This window comes from Chionomys nivalis, chromosome 25, assembly GCF_950005125.1.
Source record: "Chionomys nivalis chromosome 25, mChiNiv1.1, whole genome shotgun sequence".
NCBI lineage: Eukaryota > Metazoa > Chordata > Mammalia > Rodentia > Cricetidae > Chionomys > Chionomys nivalis.
In genome coordinates this window covers 10,637,818-10,658,138 of record NC_080110.1, presented here as the reverse complement: position 1 = coordinate 10,658,138, position 20,321 = coordinate 10,637,818, and the positions used below count along the sequence as shown (strand labels likewise).

Genomic DNA, 20,321 nt, shown 5'->3' with positions numbered 1-20,321 from the left:
TCCAATGGGTATAGATTTTTATTATTTATACTTCTTTGAAATTATTACATTCAACATGTTTTCCTTTTGTGTTACTTAAAATATAAACCCTGATAGAGTTCTTTAGGATAGGCTGCATGCTTTGTAGCTAAACAAAACGATGTTCTCAACACCAGAAATACATTCCAATAAAATATAACATTTCTTATGGAATACTGAGTTAGGTACCCAATTTCTCATCTCATTTTGTAATTTGTATGTGGGCAGCTTTCCTATACTGTGTTCTAAAACTCTGCTGGGGCAGTAATACAAGCTGATGTAGTTAGTCGCCAAAACTCTCAGAATGTCATATGGCACCACTTAGGTCTACCTGGCTGACTGGACACAAGCTAACTTACAGGACACCCGACGTTCTTCACTGCCCTCGAGAAATGCTAACCACAGCATCTGTGTGGTTTTAATATGCCAATTTGCACTGAGACTTATAAGTACATTCCTGGTCTAGAGTAAGGTTTTCAGTATTATATACAGAAGACTTAAGATCTGAGAGAACCAAGAATATCTAGTCTCACAGTGAGTGGAAAAACAGATGACAAAGCGGAACAACATTTAAACCACAGAGCTCAAACTGACACCTCAGGGCAGTGGTTCTCAACTTCTGAGTCGCAAGCCCTTTCTTGGGGGTCACCTAAGATCATCGGAAAACACAAATATTTACATTACATTAATAGTAGCACAACTGCGTTATTAAGTAGCAAAGAAAATAATTTTATGGCTGGGGGTCACCACAACATTAAGAACTATACTAAAAGGTTGCATCATTAGGAAGGATGAGAACCACTGGCCAGGGTTTCAAAACTGATTTCAAGATGCCAGTTGGGGAAGAGCTCTCTATGCAGTCTGGAGGTGTCTGTCTAGCCTCAGTCCAGCACTGCCTTTCTCCAGGACAAGAGCTGCCACTATTGTGCTGTGCCCAAGCCTATTGTTCCCACTGTCCCTTCAAGAAAAATGTCCAAGCCATTCATTCACATCCACGTGCCCAACCAGTGAACTTGTCAAGTGAATTTCTTCCTTCAGCTAGGGCTAAAAAAAAGGTTTATAAAAAACAAGACCACACATGGGAACAGGTAGGCTGGGAATGACTTCAACCAACTCTAACAGAAATAGAGGGACACAGCATGTCATCCTTGTGGGTTTCTGCTACTCGGCTCCTGCCAGTAGGTTCCCGAGCTACGGTGGCTCAATCTACTACTGCCACGTCTTCAGAGCATTCAAATGTTGCAAACTACTTCTGTGCGAATATCCCGAGTTTCTGAAATACTGACATGTAACTCAAACCACTTTTAACCGACTATTCAGTGTTGGCTAAGAAACCATGGGCCAGATGTAGTGGCTAGAATTCTACCTTGACATGTTACCTATTATTAGTCTTTTAGGAAAAGTACAGGCATATATGTTGGTTCTAGCTTAAAACAAGTTGAGTACAAGTCTCGTCCAAACAATGGGGATTACCCAAAAAAAAAAAAAAAAAAAAGTGATGCATTAAATCAGGAAATCATGATATAAAATGGGAAAACTAAAATCTCAGTGCATACTAGAACCCTGTGTGTGTGTGTGACGCCAGTTACAACCAGGGGCAGTTCTGGCTCTCAGTAATGCTGCCCGATGGCTAATTACTTCAAGTCCTGTTCAGGTGGTTTGGGTTTTTTTTGTTGTTCTGTTTTGCTTTTGAGAGAAAGAGAGAGCTTTCTTAGTTGTGGTCAAAGATGCCCTCTACCCAAGAATTGTAACAGCTGTGTATAGAGTTTTAACATTTACAGTATCAGATAGGGCCATTAGCAATTTTATTTTAAACTTAATATATGTTAACAAAATGCATTTATGTGGAAATCCAGTTACCAGCCATCAAAAACTCTTCTATGTTGAAAATGTAATTTTAATAGATAATTCTTTATCGTACATAGAACACAATAGAATACACCACATTCTGAAGAAACTCCAGAAGTTATGAAGTGGGGAAAAAGCAGATGGGCAACAATATCCACTGCAGGAGACAGATTCCTGACTGTAAGGTTAGCATTTACATGGATAGGACTTAAAAATACCAAGAATCAAAAAGTCAGTGTGGAAAAAGGTGGGAAAGGATGATTTCACATGGGAAAATAATTAATACCAAATTAAAAGTTAAAAAGAAATAGCTGGGCATGGTGGCCTTTATAATCCTAGCAGAGGCAACTGGGTCTCTGAGTTGGAGGCTAGCCTGGTCTTCATAGTGAGTTCCAGGACAGTAAAGGTTACACAGAAACATGCCCTCAAAAACAAAAACAAAAAGGAAAGGGGGTGGGGGGAATTCTCAAAGCAACACGCAGGAACTGAAGAGCTAACAACCCTCCTGTAAGCCGGCTGCTTGGGATTCACTCATTAAATCTGCAAGAAGACTCAAAACTGCCTGAAAAAAGCTCAACTGGCTTCCTAGTAGCACAAACAATATACACAGGTTTCCAGACAAGAACCAAGAGAAAAGTCATAACCTCCATCTGAGGCTCAAACGTGGACATGTGAGTTCTCTATGACATCCACTTAGCATTTTTATTGTGACTGTTGGGCATGCCCAACTTTCAAACATGGCAAGACACCGATGATCACCTAATTAAATCAGGAAACATATATTTAAAACTTCTCGGAGGGTTAAAAAAAGAATAGATACTGATGCTTCATGCTCAGAGCCAGTTTATATTCATAAATTAAGTAAAAATCATCCAGTAAAGTCCTATCACAAATCCGCATCAATGAAACAAACTGGTAGAATTCTCCATTTGCCAATCAATTTGTCAAATGGAGACCAAAACAGAATGTTCCATCTGTTTAAATTTTAAATACGATTGTCACATCGGGAAAGTGAAATAAACACAGTAAAATAAACTGTACAAAGGCAAAGTAGAATAACAAAAAATATTTTACTAAAACATAAGATTTACAGAAGTTTCCAGACAAGCCATACAAAATGGTCACAAGCTTTTTCTTCTTCTTCGTCTTCTTCTTTTGGGGGGATGGGGCAGAGAATCTACACTTGACAGCAAAGTCACAATGTTATTAGTGAGGGCTGTGATGTTTATTTAATGTTCCCATTTTGGTTCAGACAATCAAGCTTGTCCATCTACAGCGTCTAAAGTTAGACTTTGCTAGAGAGCATATGCTAAAAAAACTGGTTAGCTGCACTTAACCACTGCAATTAGATCCCATAAGAGGGGGAAGGAGAAAGGAAACCATAAAATTAAAATAAAACTTTCCCCCTAAAAAATAAAATAAAAACACCCATACCCCTGGCAGCTAACCCTGACAACTACCTTCATTCACAGTGCTTTGTACTTAAACCATGATGGGGAAATGAATCCAAGCAGAGTCACTGCTTTTAAACACTTCACAACAACCCGGATGACACTTCTAGCCTCTGCTCATGCTTTCCAACAGTGAATCAGGACAAGACATAGATTTGCTAATGTGCATGTAATCACCAAAGATGAAAATGCCTGGGCTTTTATTCTGTAATGTTTCTAAGACTGTGTCCATTAAATGCAAACAAAAAAAGGAAAAGTCTTGGCAGAACAGGAGAAGTGATGTACACTTGATGATCTGATTGACTTAAATATTATTCATGGCATATAGCCTAGTCCATGCTCTCGCTGTAGATTAAAAACAAATAAGCAATTGTTAGTTTACTTAGTTCATTAGATTTCTTTCCAAACACCATAAACAGCAAACAAGCACAATTTGTAGAAATGCTATACTATAAATACCCTCCTAAATTCATAGCATCTCCTATAAACTGGATCACAATCAGTTTTCTGAATGTCTTATCACCAAAGCAGTACAATTGTTTTCTAAGGTTCTCACTATTTAGACCAGACTAGCTCTAAACCTTTCATAAAATTCAACAGATGGACTGCATTGTTGTAGCTTTCCCTTCTGAATAGCTGATAATGTTCCTCACTGGTTTTGTTGTAACTGCAGCAGGAAGAAGTCTGTTGATTCCATACTCTACAAACTGCTATATACTTTAAGTGGACCATAAAAATAGTACAAAACAGCTGCAAGTTTTCTAGTCTCTTCACATACTGCTGGTACAGTAGATACTCACTGTGAGATCCATGTGGTTAAACCCACAGTGCAAAATCACCTTTTCTAGATCATTTTTAATCTGAGCTCATTTAAAAAAAAAATCAAATGGCAACAAACTTGTTTTGAAAAGCAGAAGCAGAGTAAATATGAAGTACCTGTTTCTATGGCTTGGGCTTCATTGGTCTTCCACTGCTCGGCTACATCATTTGCTAACGGATCATCTGGGTTAGGAGCACTTAACAAAGCCTGGATTGATAGCAGAACTGTGCGAATCTGCAGTGCTGGGGACCATTTATCTATGAAGGTAACAGGCCCAGTATAATATAATAAAGCATGAAAAACTTCCCTCCCACACATTGGTGCTAGCATAAAAATGAGATTACAATGTTTAGATTCTAAATATGGAATGCTTAAGACAGAAAGGACACAGTAATATAGCATAGGGTGACAAACAACACTTACCTTTCAAAATATCTAAACATATTCTTCCCAACTTGTCTACATTAGGATGATAAATTTTGGTCATGAAACGTACTTTAGGTGCTGCCATTGGGTATTCTTCTGGAAGGAATAGTTCAAGTTTAAAAGTCCCTCCCTCAAAGGGGGAATCTTGGGGGCCAGCAATGACCACATGAAAATAACGGGCGTTGCTCTCATCTGGTTCTGCTTTAATGCCAGGAACTGGTTCTGCCAGCAAACGCTGGGTTTCCTACAATAGAAAAACAAATACTTGTGAAACAAATGTCATTTCACTAGATACCAAAATTAAAAGCTCATCCTTTCTAATTAGACAGAATCTCCCAGTGAAACATTATTTAGCTAATCATTTGTAAATTTCAAAGAAAAGAAATGTTTATTTGACCCCCAAACCATGCCAAAATACTATGTCATACACAGGCACACACAACCCCGCCCCCAATAATAAATGTTAAAAAGGCTGTTTAAACTGGGCGTGGTGGTGCATGCCTTTAATTCCAGTACTTGGGAGTCAGGTGCAAATGCATCTCAAGTTTGAGGCCAGCCTGGTCTTCACAATGAATTCCAGGATAGCCAGAAAATTGACGTAAAAAGAAAAATGACACCAGGACTGTTACAACGAGTAAGGCCATTTGTTTTAAACTTTACTAAAACCCAAACCACTGAACTCTCCCTTTCTAAATAAATTGATCATTCTTTGTATTTAAAAGCCAACTAGAATACTTAAGGATATCAAAATCTCTGAATTCTCAAATCTCTTACATAAAATAGTTCAGTATTTAAAGAAAAGAAATCTTGTATATTTTGAATATACAAGATTTTGCAGTGCCTAATACAATATGAATGTTATATAAGTAGCTAATACACAAACTAAGCAACAATGACAAAATTCCTTTTATGTTCAATAAAGACACACTTTCCTCCCATAGGATTTTTCCATCTGCATCTGGTGGAACCTATATACACAAACAGCTAACTATAATCAAACTGGAGATGAGAACAAGTCTAGGAAACAGTGTGGCGGCAACAGCACACCCTTGGATCCCAGTACTTAGGCAGAGGTGGACAGAACTCCTGAGTTAAAAGTCAACCAGACCTAGAGAGTACAATCCCTAGTAAGGGAGAGACAAGAACATGTTGAGGGCAAGCGGGGTGGTGGTGGCACATGCTTTTAATCCCAGTACTCAGGAGGCATAAGCAGGTGGATCTCTGAGTTCAAAACCAGGCTGGCCTACAGAGAGAGTTCTAGGACAGGCTCCAAAGCTACAGATTTTGTCTCTAAATAAATAAATAAATAAATAAATAAATAAGCAAGCAAATAAATAAACAAATAAATAAACAAATAAATGAATAAATAAAAGTAAAGCAAAATGAAAATGTCTAGGGCACCTAAAAGGGAAGAGAGGTAAGGGATGGAGGATACAAGGTAGGGTGCATTTTTAAAATGCTGCAAGATCCCCAGTGGCAGTAGGCAGTAGCAGACAACAGCAGAGATGGCTGCTGGTCCCTGAGCAATGGCTGGTCCCGACTTGCAAAATGAGGTTGAATATTTATACAGAAGGTTATGAAGGAAGGGAGGAAGGGAGGGAGGAGGGAGGGAGGGAGGGAGAAAAGGGGGGAAGCAGAGAACTGGGGAGAGAGGCAGAAGCGAAGCTGCCTCTCTGAGAGGAAGATGGAAAAGAGAATGAGCTCAGGCAGGAAGCTGAAGATCAGCCTGCCTCAGAGGATGGGGGAGGGAGTGGGCGTGGCTTGTCTCTTAAAGGGACCAGGGACCAAAACCATAACACTGACACTCCGTGAAGAGCCTTTAATGCTTCCCAATAATCATACCACATTCTATTTCCCACGGCTATTAAACCTCAAAATACCCATCCTCACCCCTGTTTCAGACTGATGCTCTGCTTCCTACTTCCTGAGAAGGCAAACATCTTTAAGTTTCCACAATGCCATCTGCACACGTACCCACATGCTGCTGGGCTTCTCACTTGTTCCTACCAGAGCCCTTTACCAGAGCCACCCTCTCCACTAGGCACAGCTCTCCCTCACCTCCACATGAACACGACGCCAACATCTCTCTTGAATCAGTTTTCCTTTTTTGACCTTTCCTCAAACTATTCAAACTTCACGATATTCTTCCTAGCAGGAGGAGGTAGCAAAGCTGGCTCTCCTCACAGCAGACTGTTATAAAGTGAAGCCACAAGCTCGGCATCTTCTGCACATGACCATTTCTCTTCCAGCTTATCTGCCATGTTGTGATCCTCATGAAAGCAAAACACTGTCTGACCTTGCACTTTCAGCCTCTAAATGTGAGCTAAAATTCCTTTAACACTTCAGTACAATGAAAGAAAATGGACTAGAACAGCAACCCAATCAACTTTCTGATCTTCCCCAAATTTTCCCTATGTCAGTTAACCCATCGCTGATCCATCTTCTCCTGTAGGCTATAAATATCCTATCTGATTTAAACTTCCGAGTCTCACTGAGGTAATGCTCAAGAGCAAGAAAGAGCATGTGTACAGCCCTGGGTTGGGCCCCCAGCAAAGTCAGAAAAGATTCCACAAGTCTACCCATGACTATGCTGCTTCTCACAATCCCTTCACCTCTGCTCAAGCCTCCACCAGCTCTCAATCACAGACTAACATAACCTCGACCTTGCTTTCTTTTACTTCCTGGGTCTACTTTTCACACATATTTAAAAGTCAAAGCCTTGCAATGGACTTCTGCACTCCGCCTACCTTTCCAATTCTCCTTCAGCTATCCTCCACCCCAACCTCTTTGTTCAATCCTATTTAACTTCCCTACAGGTCCTCAAACTACTAGGCATACTTCCACTCCAGAAACCACACCATTGCTTTCCCCAGGAAACACAAGGGGGGAAAAGAAATAGTAAAGATCAGTGTAGGAGCAAAGAAATGAAAAAGAACTAGATGGTAACATTTATTTTGGCCCTACCTCAACCTTGTTTTATCCCAGGTTTTCATGAAAAGAGAAGCTGGAAAAAAGGGACAGGGTCCAAAAATCTAAGGCTCCACTCCCTGATTATACATAGTAGCAGCTATTTAAAGCTCTAACAAGTGACCAAGGTACCTCCAAGACCAGATCCTAAAATGGCTCCAAAATCACTCTTCATCTTTGTCAGATGCCACATTCACACATATGCCATCATATGTTTACATACCCTAAGTCAGGCACTCTTCCCAAAGAAAGCATTAGTGGGGTGTGCGGTGTATGCCTGCAGACTTTACACTCTCCAAGGTTAAGAGCACTTGCTGATCTTGTACAACACCAGAGTTTGATTCCCAACACTCAACCATCTGTCACTATTTCCAAGGGCTCCAACTCCCTCTTCTGGACTTTGTGGGCACCCAGAGGCATGCACACAGATGTACACATATAATGACAAAAATAAACTCTTTTTGGTTTTTGTTGTTTCAAGACAGGGTTTCTGTGTGAGGCCCTAGATGCTCTGAGACTTACTCTGTAGACCAGGCTGACCTTGCTCACAGAAATTTGCCTGCCTCTGACTCCCAAGTGCAGAAAATTCATGTAAGCAATTTTCTTTTCTTTTTCTTTTCTTTTTTATTTATTTATTTATTTATTTATTTATTGGTTTTTCGAGACAGGGTTTCTCTGTGGTTTTGGAGCCTGTCCTGGAACTAGCTCTTGTAGACCAGGCTGGTCTCGAACTCACAGAGATCCACCTGCCTCTGCCTCCCAAGTGCTGGGATTAAAGGCGTGCGTCACCACCGCCCGGCAAGCAATTTTCATACCTTAAAAAAATTACTAAAATCACAAACTTTCACTGTCAAGTTTTTTCTCCCCCCTAAACATACCCCTGATTTGGGGCAAGGTCTCATGTAGCCAAGGATGACCTTAAACTTGTGATTTTCTTGCTTTGACTTCCAAGTTCTGGGGTTACAGGCCTGTGCTTCCATGCCCAGCTAATATGCTCGGGAACAAAGGTTTTGTGCAAGTTGGGAAAGCACTGTCAACTCCACTCTAACAAAGCTTTTACCTTTCATTAAGGAATTAAGGGAAACATCTTTTTTTTCCTCTCTCATTTTTTTTTTCTGCCAGTGTTCTAGTGGCACACATCTTTAATCTGTGCACTTGGGAGTCAGAGGAAGGCACATGCCTTTAATCCCAACACTGAAGAGACAGAGGCAGACACATCATTGTGAGCTCTAGGCCAGCCAAGGCTACATAGTGAGACTGTTTTATAAAACAACAAAAACCTTTATCTATAGGTAAAATTGCGAAAGAAAAATAAATTTGCCAATTTTCCTGTCATACTTCAAATTCTAAGTGGAAAAGTTGCAAAGTTTAAGATGTTCATATGAAATGAAATTTACATTTGTATAATACTGAGACACACGAACAATCCCCTCCTAACATACACAAAGATTTTTTAAAAAATATTTTTGTTTCATTTTGAGACAGGGTCTTATGTAGGACCAAGCTGGTCTCTAATTCGGAGATCAACCTACTTTAGCCTCCCAAGCGCTGGGATTAAAACTAGTGCACAATTTTAATTTTAATCCGACTGGCAAAAATAGTATTTTTTTTTTTAGCGACTGTTTGTTTACTTTGAAAGTCAGAGAGACAACATGTGGAAGTTGATTCTTTCCTTCCACTGTGTGGGTTCCAAGGACAGAATTATCAGGCAAGTGCCTCTACCAGCTAAGACAACAGACACAAACTCAATGTTCTTAGAATAGTAATTTATGTGAAAAATAAACTTCTAATAATATCTTTACCCAATTATTAACCCAATATATTCAAAATACTATCTGAACATGTTATCAATATAAATACTATCTCAACATGCATCAGTATAAAAAAACTAACAGAACGGCTTAGATCTTTTTCCATACTGAGCTTTCACAAATTCAGGTTGTACTTTACACTAAGCACAAATATCAATTCTCACCTGTTCCTTAGCTACACCTACAGAGTAAAAATCAAGATAATCTTATTACTGACATGCCATTAAGAATAAATTAACTCAATATACTGAGTAGGTTAAATTTTTGTAGAGCAACTTTAAATTATCACTGTTTTCCTTTCAAAAAGAATCGGAAAGTACTATAGAAGACTTGGAGTCACTAACAAGTAGTGTGAGAATTGCTGCTTCCTGCAGTCAAAACACTATGTATGAAAATGACTGACATAAAAAGGCATCCACAAGAAACATTGGTTAATTACCAAGAAACAATCTTATTTCTTCAAGTGAACACCACCCTCTAGTGGACAAAGACATCAACAGACGAAACAAAAACACAAACTACCCTTTTTAAAAGTTCATTACTTCACTCCAGTAGCTTGTCTTCTTGTTTCTCCTCTCTTCAAACTGTAGCATATGGTCATTTCCCTATGCTAAGGGAAGGATAGCTCTAATTTAAGTATGTCCTAAAAAGGGACCCATTCTGATCTGGATTTCAAATGCACTTAAGAAAGCTAATGCTGGGGGGGGGCACAGGCGGTGAGGGGGGCCAAGGCTGGAGGAAAAAGCTCACTACCCCCACCAGTCCCTTCTCAAGCTCCAGCGAGCACCCTCAAGGCACTAGAGGGTGGTGGTGAGCTGTGGCCACTGCAGAGTGAAGGCGCTGCTGCGCTGGTCACCAAGGAGTGCCAGCGACTGGTGGCCCAGGGTGCCAGGCCTGAGGCCCCCAAACGGAAGTGGGTCAATGATGGTGGGGATGCTGCTTTACCCAGCAAGCGACCATGGGCCAGGCAAGAGAACCAGGAAGTCAAAGGGGAAAGTGGTGTGGGCTGTGACAGAGGTGGCAACAACACTACCAGTAGCAAGTGCTAGGCTGAGGGAGGAAGCGCAACCCTCTGCACCTGAGCATCTGGCCCGGACTATAATTGTATCCACATCAAGGACAACTTCTTGGGGGCAACAGTCTGAGAGATGGGCAATTAGTGAGCCAGAGGGCGATCCCACCGTGCAGCATTCGTGGGAACCAGGTGGCCTGGGTAGAAGGTCACAAGCCAGGCTGCAGGAAGGAGCATGGTGCCCTCATGGCTCATGTGGACACAGTAATCCGCCACTGTGCAGGGCAGCTGAGGAACTAAGTCTTCAATAAAGGCCACGGTGGCGTGTTACTCAGCCAACGAGCTCCAGGACGTGTGGCATCCCCACCACGACGGGCGCTGCTACATCATCTGTATCTATTACCTGCATCAGAACTGGGATATTAAGATCTTCCCTGAGGGTCAGTCAGTGGTAGCCAACATCAAGCCACTCTTTGACAGGTTGCTCATTTTCTGGTCTGACCGACAGAACCCACATGAGGTGAAACCAGCCTATGTCATCAGTACGCCATCACTGTCTGATGCCAAGGAGCGGGCGGCAGCCAGAGACAAGTATATGCTAGCATCGGGACAGAAAGGTGTCCGAGTTCCTGTATCACAGCCAACTACACCCACCTAATGGCCAACCCACAGCTGCATGCATCAGCAGCTCCCTGCTTCAGTGGAGTCCCAGGCCCAGCTGCAGCTCACTAGCCTCGGTGCCCGCTCCCCACCTGCCACTGCTGCTGCTTCTGGCTTGCCTCTGCGCTGTGTGGTGTGGAGGACATAAGGGTCACTGAGGACCAACAAGGAGAGACCTCTGCTGCCCCGTGTTTGGGGCCAGGTTGTGACCTAGGCAGTGGCCGGTGTGGCTGGTGGCCTATGCCCTGCCATGTCTGGTCCATTGTGTGTTGAGCTGAGAGGAGGCAGAATTTGGGGTTGAAATGAGTCATGCTGTCAAAGGTCTTGCTGTCAAAGGTCTGTTGGGGGGGGGGGGCATACTCATACCCCCTCTCCACTCCTCCAGCCTGGAATGTGAAGTGACTCCCCAACCCACTGGCTGTGGTACTTTATGGACTGGGCTGCCATGGCTTGGGCAGACTAAGGTGCCATGAGGAGCATGGGTATAGAGGTTCTGCCAGCCAAGAAATAAAAGTTTACCTCAGAACTGGGGGAAAACAAACAGAAAACCCGCCAGCAATCGCAGTCTCAAAACCTAAACTAATCCTCAATTCCCTATGTGCTTGCCTTCTGTGCCCAGAAAAGCTACTGGCCCCAAAGGGATCCTAAATGTTTAGCCTAAAGTCAAAAGAAGAGAATGGTTCTCTCAACACACGCCCCCTTCTCTTCTACCCCCTGGATGATTTTAGGTGGCAAAAGAGACACTTTCCAAGAGTTGGTACCAGGGACTAAATCTGAGAAGATTTTTAATCTAGTATAAAGCTTTTCTCAAAAAGTTTTATTTGGAGGCTGAAGATATGGCTCAGTTGGCATAGTGCTTGCATTCAGGAAGCCCTGATGTTCAATCTCTAGTATCACACACAGCAGAGGGAAGAGGCTAGAGTTAACAGGAATCCAGACAATCAGCTTGGAATACAGACCTTGTCTCCAAGCAAAATTCCCCAGAAATACAAATGACCTAGAACAACAAAAGGCCCTGGGCTCATTGTACCAGTAAGTAGCAGGTAAGAAAGTATACTACTCCACTTAAGAGTACTAAGCAATAGGTGGGGTCAGATGCTATTTATGGGTCAGAAACCTACACCCTAATTTTATCCCTCCCCAGTAAACTAAATCAATACTTCTGTGAGGTTCAAGGAAAAAGAAATGGACACTGGGGAGCGAAAGTTAAGAATATATAATCAGGTTGTTTCTCGGACTAAAACATTCTCCACTTTCCTATTCCCAACCATCACTCAAACTGGCACAATGGTTTTTGGCTCACTTGCCAAACTTTTAAACTATCAGATAACAAGAACCCCAGGTAGTAAGTGTCAATTGGTAAAGGCAGATGTGACTTATGCCTGCAACCCCAGCACTTGGGAAAGCTCAGCCATGAGGACTGTTACAAAAGGGGCCAGAGTGGGTGAGGAGAGGAAGAAAGGGAAGCAGAGTCAGCAGCATTTATGATGCTTATGTCAACCCAATCGTTGACAAGAAAAAAAGCCTAACAAAATGTCCTTGTAAATTACACTTAATTTCTTTGACTACCATCCCCAATTCTTCTGTCAACCACGCACACCTAAACACATCAACTGCGATAGTTTACACACACCTTATACTCCATAAGGACAGGGGTAATGCACTACTCCCAGATAAGAATGGATGCAATGGATTCATGCCAAATGTTGATGTAAGTGTTCTACATAAATTAATTCACTCAATCCTCATACTCAGTTAATAAATGAAGAGCAGAGTAACCAGTTAAAACCAGGAAACAGCAGAACCAAGGCTTAATCCAGGCTTTGGGCTCTACTCCATCTGGCTTCTTAATCTCACAGGTAATCACGGGTACAGACTAACTGGCCTGCTGGGGCAGTAAAGCGCACAGGAGTTAAGAAGGGACTATTTTCTGACCTTTATAATCATCAGCTCACGAAAGTATATACTAAAGTTCTATGACTTTATAAATTTACTAATGAATGTTTATTAGTGCTTGCTGCTTGTTTTGTATGTAATGCTGAAGTGTCAACTTTTTTTTTTCCGAGGCAGGGTCTCACTCTATAACTCTGGAAGACTTACTATGTAAACATGTAAACCAGGCTAGCCTGAAATTCGGAGATTTACCCCAGTCAATGCTTCCTTGAGTGCCCAGCTAGTTTTAAAACAAAACAGGCTGTCTCACTGTCTCCTGAACTCAACACTGTACCACAATGATCTTAGATTCACAGCACCCTCCTACCTTTCAGTATTGAGATTACAGGTGTGAACTATCACACCCAGGTTTCAAATTGTGGGAAGCAAAACACATTTCTCACTCCTTTTTCCCTTCCTCCCTTCTCAAAGGAGGGAAGTAAAATGATTTCTGCTCAGTCTGGAGGCTGAGCCGCACAAGTGTGATGACCTGAAATTGTCTCCTCTGCACCCATACCAAAAAAGCTAGATATGGAAACAGATTGTAACCTTAGTGCTAGACGGAGCTCAGAGGTATTTTGGGGGTGTCAGGGATTGCTGGCCAGCTAGTAGAGCCAACCAGCTAGTTAGCCTAGCTGGAACATCAAGCTCCAAGTTCTATATGAAACATCCTGTCTCAGAATATGGAGGTGGGGGAAATAACTGAGGGTTCCGTCCCTCCGACCTCACAAGTGCACCTAAGGGCAACTAACGCACCCACACATACCCAATATACAGCATACAATAAATAAAAGAATAAACTTCAGTTCTATATGAGGAAAAATGAACAGGTCTTTAGAGAATGGGGAGGCCCTGGCCTGTCATGTCCAGAGGCCTCTTCTAATAGAAAGGGCTTAGGAGGGAGTCCTCTCCCTTCTCAGGGACAATGCAGCTACTGTTGTAAGTGGGAGAGAAGTGTGTTGAAGAACGAGACTCACCCTCCTGAGTTCAGAAGAAACAATAATCTCATTTATTTTCCATTTCTGTACTTTAGAAGTATTCCTAACCTTTTTAATGGTATTGCTTTTCAACTGTAGGTGAACTTTAACAAGTTTGTTTTTTAAGATTCTAATGCATATATCTCAAAAGGCCTCCCATACCAGCTCTCCAGAATTTGGGGGAGGGGGCACTAAATACTGCCCCCTGGTGATACAAATATGTAGCCACATCAGTGAAAAACAGTGGCCTGTTGGTTGAGCAAATGGGTGGATTGGTAATGTTTGTTTGGAGGATTGTTGGGGGAATATTTGTCTGCAACGACACTCCCACTCTGAAACTGTTTACTTTTAATCAGAGTGCAGAGTTAGCAACTAGCAGCTGACCAGAATTAGCCATAGAGGTTTTGGATAACCCAGGATACAAAGAACACAGGAAGTAGTAGGGTTAGGCTTAGAAAGATTCAAGGATCTTTTGGATCAGGAGAGAGAGGATGTAGCTTGTCACTTCTCTGCCACTTCTCTGATCAATCAGGTTTTTACCCCATATCTGACTCAGGATTTATTTAATAATGGAATAATATAAGTAAATGTTTTAGAGGATGATGGTAAACTCCTGAATCTCCTGCCTTCATCTCCTAAGTTCTGTTTTTGTTTTTTCAAGACAGGGTTTGTAGCTTTGGAGCCTATCCTGAAACTAGCTCTGTAGACCAGGTTGGTCTCAAACTCACAGAGATCCGCCTGCCTCTGCCTCCTGAGTGCTGGAATTAAACATGTGTGCCACCACTGGCTGGCGCTAAATTCTGAAATTCTAAGAATATGTCACTACTCCCATAGTTAGATTTTTTTTTTAGTATATATAACAAATGCCAGTCTTTTAAAAATTCATTTTAAGTTCCAGGACAGGCTCCAAAACCACAGAGAAACCCTGTCTCGAAAAACCAAAAAAAAAAAAAAAAAAATTTTTTTTCATTTTAGAATTTGAGCATTACAGTCTTAACCATTACATCAAGCATGACCAGATTTGGGCTATTCTTGCTGATTTCTAAAGATATTTTAAGCTTTATGGCAAATAAAATACTTTAAAACTTCCATCTTTTTATGTTTCCTGAAAGACTTCCAAACATTAGAACAGTTAAAGATACATCCCTACTAGTTCATAAAACACTCGAAAAATTCTTCATAGTAAAATTGTCCTTTGAATATCCAGCCTCAGATTAGATTCAAGACATTCAAATGATTCCATTTTTTCTAGTCCCTAGTTTAGTGAATGAGGTTAACACTTCAAAGTAACAAAACCACTTCATTACTTTTATTTTTTAAAGACAGGGTCTCCCAATGTAACCTGAATGTACTAGAACTCACTATGTAAAGACCAGGCCGGCCTCAAACTCAAATATCCACCGGCCTCAGACTCCTCAGTGCTGGGATTAAAGGTGTACACTATCACATCCAGCTAACACCCAATAGCCCAGCTATTCCCACCAAACCTAAAACTTTAGACTAGAAAATTAACAGACAAGCTTGCCTATCCTGCAGACATGGCACTCACCTTCGGTATTTTTAAATCAAAGGGATGTAAAGACATGAAGCTTAACCTATGCAGGTGTCTTTGTTGAGAAAGTGACAGCAGATGATGTGTAAGACTATAACTCTTGGGTCTGGAGAGATGGCTCAGCAGCTAATAGCATTGGTTGCTCTTTCAGAGGACCCAAGTTCAATTCCCAACCTCCCACTTGGCATCAACCATCTGTAACTGTGGTGCACAAACAAAACACTCAATAAGATAAAAATAAACAGCTTTACAACAACAACAAAAGACTAACCCTCCACTACTCAGCCAATGAAGAAAAGAGAGACTTAGGTTCAGGCGCCAATCTGTTGGGGAAGGCTGCTTGTTCTTCCCAGCAGCTCAGACCCAAAATAATTACACAGAAATTGTATTAATTAAATCACTGCTTGACCAACAGCTTAAGCGTATTTCTGGCTAATTCTTATATCCTAAACTAACCCCTTTTTATTAATCTTTGTATTGCCGCATGGCTGTAGCTTTCCAGCAAGATTCTGGTGAATCTGTCTCCTGTGGGAGGGTGCATGTCTTCTCACTGACTCCACCTACTTTCTCCCAGCATTCAGTTTTCCTGCCTAGCTCTATTCTGCCCTATCACAGTCCAAAGCAGTTTCTTTATTGATTAACCAATAACAACACATATACAAAAGGCCTTCTCACACCACTGCATGGCAACAGTAATGGCAAAATGAGGCTTATAGATAGCCATAGTTCCTTTGATCACTTCATAAACAAACATCCTTGTTTGGCAATCGGCACACACCCATAGGCACATAAACACCCACCTACACACTTTTAAGGATTTCACTACCCCCTTAATAGAAGTTAAGAATAGTATTAATTCCTCACTTTTGGACACGATGGCACTCTCCTGTCAGAATACTTTGAGTAAGAAGCAAAAGGATCAAGAGTTTAAAGTTATCCTCAGTTACACAGTGAATTTAAGGCAACCTGGGTCATAAGATCCTGTCTTAAAAACAAACAAAACCAAAAACCAGCAAAAACCTCTGTGTGACATAAGAATGCAAAAGAATCCACTGTAGAAAGAATAACAGTAGTTACCACCACGGCAACAAAGAGTAGAAGAGTTCTAGTAGGAGCATCCTGTACTGGACACCAGCAATCTAATGCACACACTGCATACATCAACTCAATGAAATCACTGCTGTCCAATTCTAAATCCTGTTACTAGCTCTTTGACTCTCCTGCAGATTGAGATGCCTAATGCAATAGATGCTGCTCCTGCTTACATTACCTAAATAAAGCTGCCTTCGTTGCTTGGTAACGATATAGTCTAAAATTAGAGAAGTGAAAAGGGGACAAGCTGGCTAGTTTTTTTGTCAACTTGACACAAACGAGTTATCTGAGAAGAGGAACCTAAATTGAGAAAATGCCTCCCTCAGACTTCCTGAGGGCAGGTCTGTGGGGACACTTTCTTGAATAAGGATTGCTGTTGAAAAGCCTAGCTCACCTTGGGGGGTGGGGGCTTAAATACCATCCCAGGTGGGTGGTCCCTGGTTGTGTGAGAAAGCAAGCTGAGCAAGCCGTGGGAAGCGACCCAGTAAGCAGTGTTCCTCCATGGCCCCTGCTTCGGTTCCTGCCTTGGCTCCCCACTTTCCTCCTCAAGTTGCTTTTGGCCACGGTGTTCATCACAGCAACAGAAACCAAAGTAGGACAGGAGGATAACAGACTGGGAATAAGGAGAAAAGAAGCACTCCTGTGGAACTGAATGGGGAAGAACAGATTATGTCAGCTACAGTCTCTTGTCAAAGACCTTTTACGTAGTTTAAAACTCTTTTAATCCCAGCACTCGGGAGGCAGAGGCAGGCAGATCTCTGTGAGTTCGAGGCCAGCCTGGTCTACAAGAGCTAGTTCCAGGACAGGAACCAAAAGCTACAGAGAAACCCTGTCTCGGAAAATCAAAAAAAAAAAACAAAAACAAAACTCTTTTAAGATAGTACTAATTTCATAGCACAAAACTGAAATCATCTAGGTAATCTGAAGTATTAAGGGGAGGGTGTCATAGCCAAAACACCTTAATTTAATTCCAATTTTAGTTGGACATGTTTGCTACAAAACCTTATGCACTAGTCAATCACTTTCTAAAATTAAGGCCTACCCTGAACAAAGACTCCCCAGCACTAAACTTACTAAGCGTTCTATTATTAGAATGAATTAAATATTACTGTTACTGGACACTCCCTTTTGTAGTATCTCTTAAGCTAAATACTGTTCAATAGTCTTTCTGCCAAGAGGAAGAATATCATATATAGATTGTACCCCTAGTACATATACACAAATGTTTAATATCTAAACAAGTAAATAATTTATTGCCAATGAAAATTGTTTTGGTGTTTGTAGCTGTTCTCTAAATCCTGACCCTGCTTCAGTTAAGTGAAGTACTAGATTACAGGCACATGTCACCACATCCAACTTCCAAGTTTTTTGTTCTATTAACTTGTTCATAGAATTCAAAATTAATTTAAATACAATCAGTCATATTCCTAGCAACAAACTCTAGTCACATTTGAGAATGTTGTTATTCTTACACAGACAAAATCCCCAGAACTGTTTAAGGTGTGCACTTGCTGGCGACTGAGACTCTGCCAGCTTCGTTCCTCAAGGCTGGCTGCATACTGATAAACTGACATTTTTTGCAAATTGTACCACAAATTTTTCTGGCTTAGAAGCTAGTGATCACACGTTCACAGGTAGAGCAGGGACGATGCAACACTAAGCATATCTGTACTGTTGGAGTTTCAGTCTATGTGCTACCAAAGCCAGCATAATGTATTGTAAGTTCTCTCAGCTCAATTTGGATCTCAAATGCAGCAACCACAGCACAATGTCGTGCCTACAGATGTCCCTAACAGATGCGACCTATGCTTCTAGTAACAAACAGAACAAAAGAAGTAGGGCAGCTCAATTTTTTGGTGAAGCATGAAAAGACACAATGGTCTAGATCTGCACTCAATCTAATTATGCCAACAGCATAATTTAGTTTCAGAAAAGAATTAAGAGCCCATGGGCTAATGAGATGGCTCAAAGGTAAATTCATTTGTCATCAAGCCTGATAATCTGCTCAAATCTGACTGCCAGGACTTATAAAAGGAAAAAAACTAACTCCTATAAATGTTCCTCTGATATCCACCCACCCCCAAAAATAAATGTAATAAAGCCCAAAGCAAAGACTATGTCACACTAAAGATAAAGTAATATGGCTGGGTGTGGCGGTGCACAACTTACAGTCAAGGTTATAGAGAAGGCCTGTCTCCAAAAAAATAAATAAATAAAAATAATAAAAATAATAAAAAATAAAAATTAAATAAATAAAAAAGCCCTAAGATTTTTAAGAGGATGTCTCTCTCCAGACAAGCCCCCTTGGCAGGGCTGTACAACCTCAGGCCAGTGCCAATGTGGTCTGCATGAATGGCAGCCTCTACTGGGTACCATTTTGCTGCTTCCAAAGTCAACTTTTTTATAGTTTAATACATGAAAATGGATTTTACATGCTGATTTTTACACAAAGCATCTCATTTTCCTAACCATTATTGGTAAACAGGTATCACTGGTTTTCAAAATGGTTGGTTCATTTCAGAATTAAAGTTAGGGTTATGTATTCTGTGTTAACTGGTTCAAAATTTTCACTCAGTAGGATACAGTGTATGTCTAGAGTGCAGTAGAATCTTTGCAGAAAATCAGTTAATAATAAGAACCAATACCACATAACACTCAGTACTGTGTTAGGCTTTGTTTTTGCACTCTAACCACCATAAAGGTAACAATGAGAGAGAAGGGGGGAGGGGAGAGGAGTGAAGAGACAGACAGACAGACACTGAGACTCAGTCAGTCAATCCATCCCCAGAAAGGTCAAATAAAGTTACTCAAGTACTACTTGGCAGAGGCAAAAGTCAAGCCAAAATAATCTGGCCCTGGGTTTTGTGCTTCTACTATACATAACCCCAACCACACATCATATTCCCTACAATCAGCATTTTGCTCTGGGGTATTTTAGCTCCACAAATGCACACAATTCTACTATCTGGAAATCTAATGACAGTTAAAATTAACCCGAAGTGCTGTTGGATGCCACTCAGTGCACCTTCTTACACATTAGCTACTGTATCTATCTCCACCAACCAGCATGGGCCCAATCCCCAGTATCCACATGTGTCTCAACTCTATACTAGTGGAAGAAATGAGCATCTCCATAAGGAAAAGAAAATGACCAACTAGGAGTAGGTGATGTTCAAGAACTTATATGTAAGTCTAAGAATTTGGGAAGCCAGACAGTGGCTGTAAACGGTAGAAAAAGTGGTGGTGGGCGTGGCAGAAACAATGAGACATTGTTCCAACTTTCACAAATTTACACTTTTGCTCAACAGCTTTTTATAGTCTAACTACACAGGTTATACACTTACAAAAACCAAATCCAAGGGCCAACAAAACCAGGCTCAATTTGTTCTTTGCTCTTCCAGCAGCTTTAGTAATCTGTCTGCTGTGGGAGCATCTTCAGCCAACAGCCTTTAAGATACCAGCCCACTTGGGCATGGTCTCTTATACTAGAAATGCAACTGTAAAGCCTGCGCTGGCTCTCTTGCTTCAGGCTCTCTCTTCGGGCTGTGGACTGAGTTTTCCCCTTCCCCTAATTCTCATTGCCAAGCCTCTATTGCCTCTACTTCCAGCCTGGATGCCATCATCCAGTCTATAGTTCCTGCCTGGCTACTGGTCAAGAAGCATTTTATTAAAAATAATGCGAGTGACAGGATAAAAGACCATTGTCCCACAGCATCAGTCCACTTTGCTTCTCTCTTTCAATCCCTCTCCCCACT

The 20,321-nt window shown here is 41.3% G+C and overlaps 1 protein-coding gene and 1 pseudogene across 1 annotated transcript in view; one reads left to right on the top strand and one right to left on the bottom strand.

Moving 5' to 3' along the window:
- Positions 1–2,692: 2,692 nt before the first annotated feature.
- Positions 2,693–20,321, bottom strand: part of Ube2n (ubiquitin conjugating enzyme E2 N) — a 32,240-nt gene continuing 14,611 nt past the window's right edge. The window contains exons 2-4 of the mRNA XM_057758018.1: positions 4,561–4,807; positions 4,254–4,394; positions 2,693–3,662 (exon numbers count right to left, since the gene is read on the bottom strand). Coding sequence (XP_057614001.1) covers positions 3,622–3,662; positions 4,254–4,394; positions 4,561–4,807 — 429 coding nt within the window. The 3' untranslated portion in view covers positions 2,693–3,621. The remainder of the gene's footprint in view (positions 3,663–4,253; positions 4,395–4,560; positions 4,808–20,321) is intronic.
- On the top strand, positions 7,063–11,011 carry LOC130866164 (prolyl hydroxylase EGLN2-like; annotated as a pseudogene).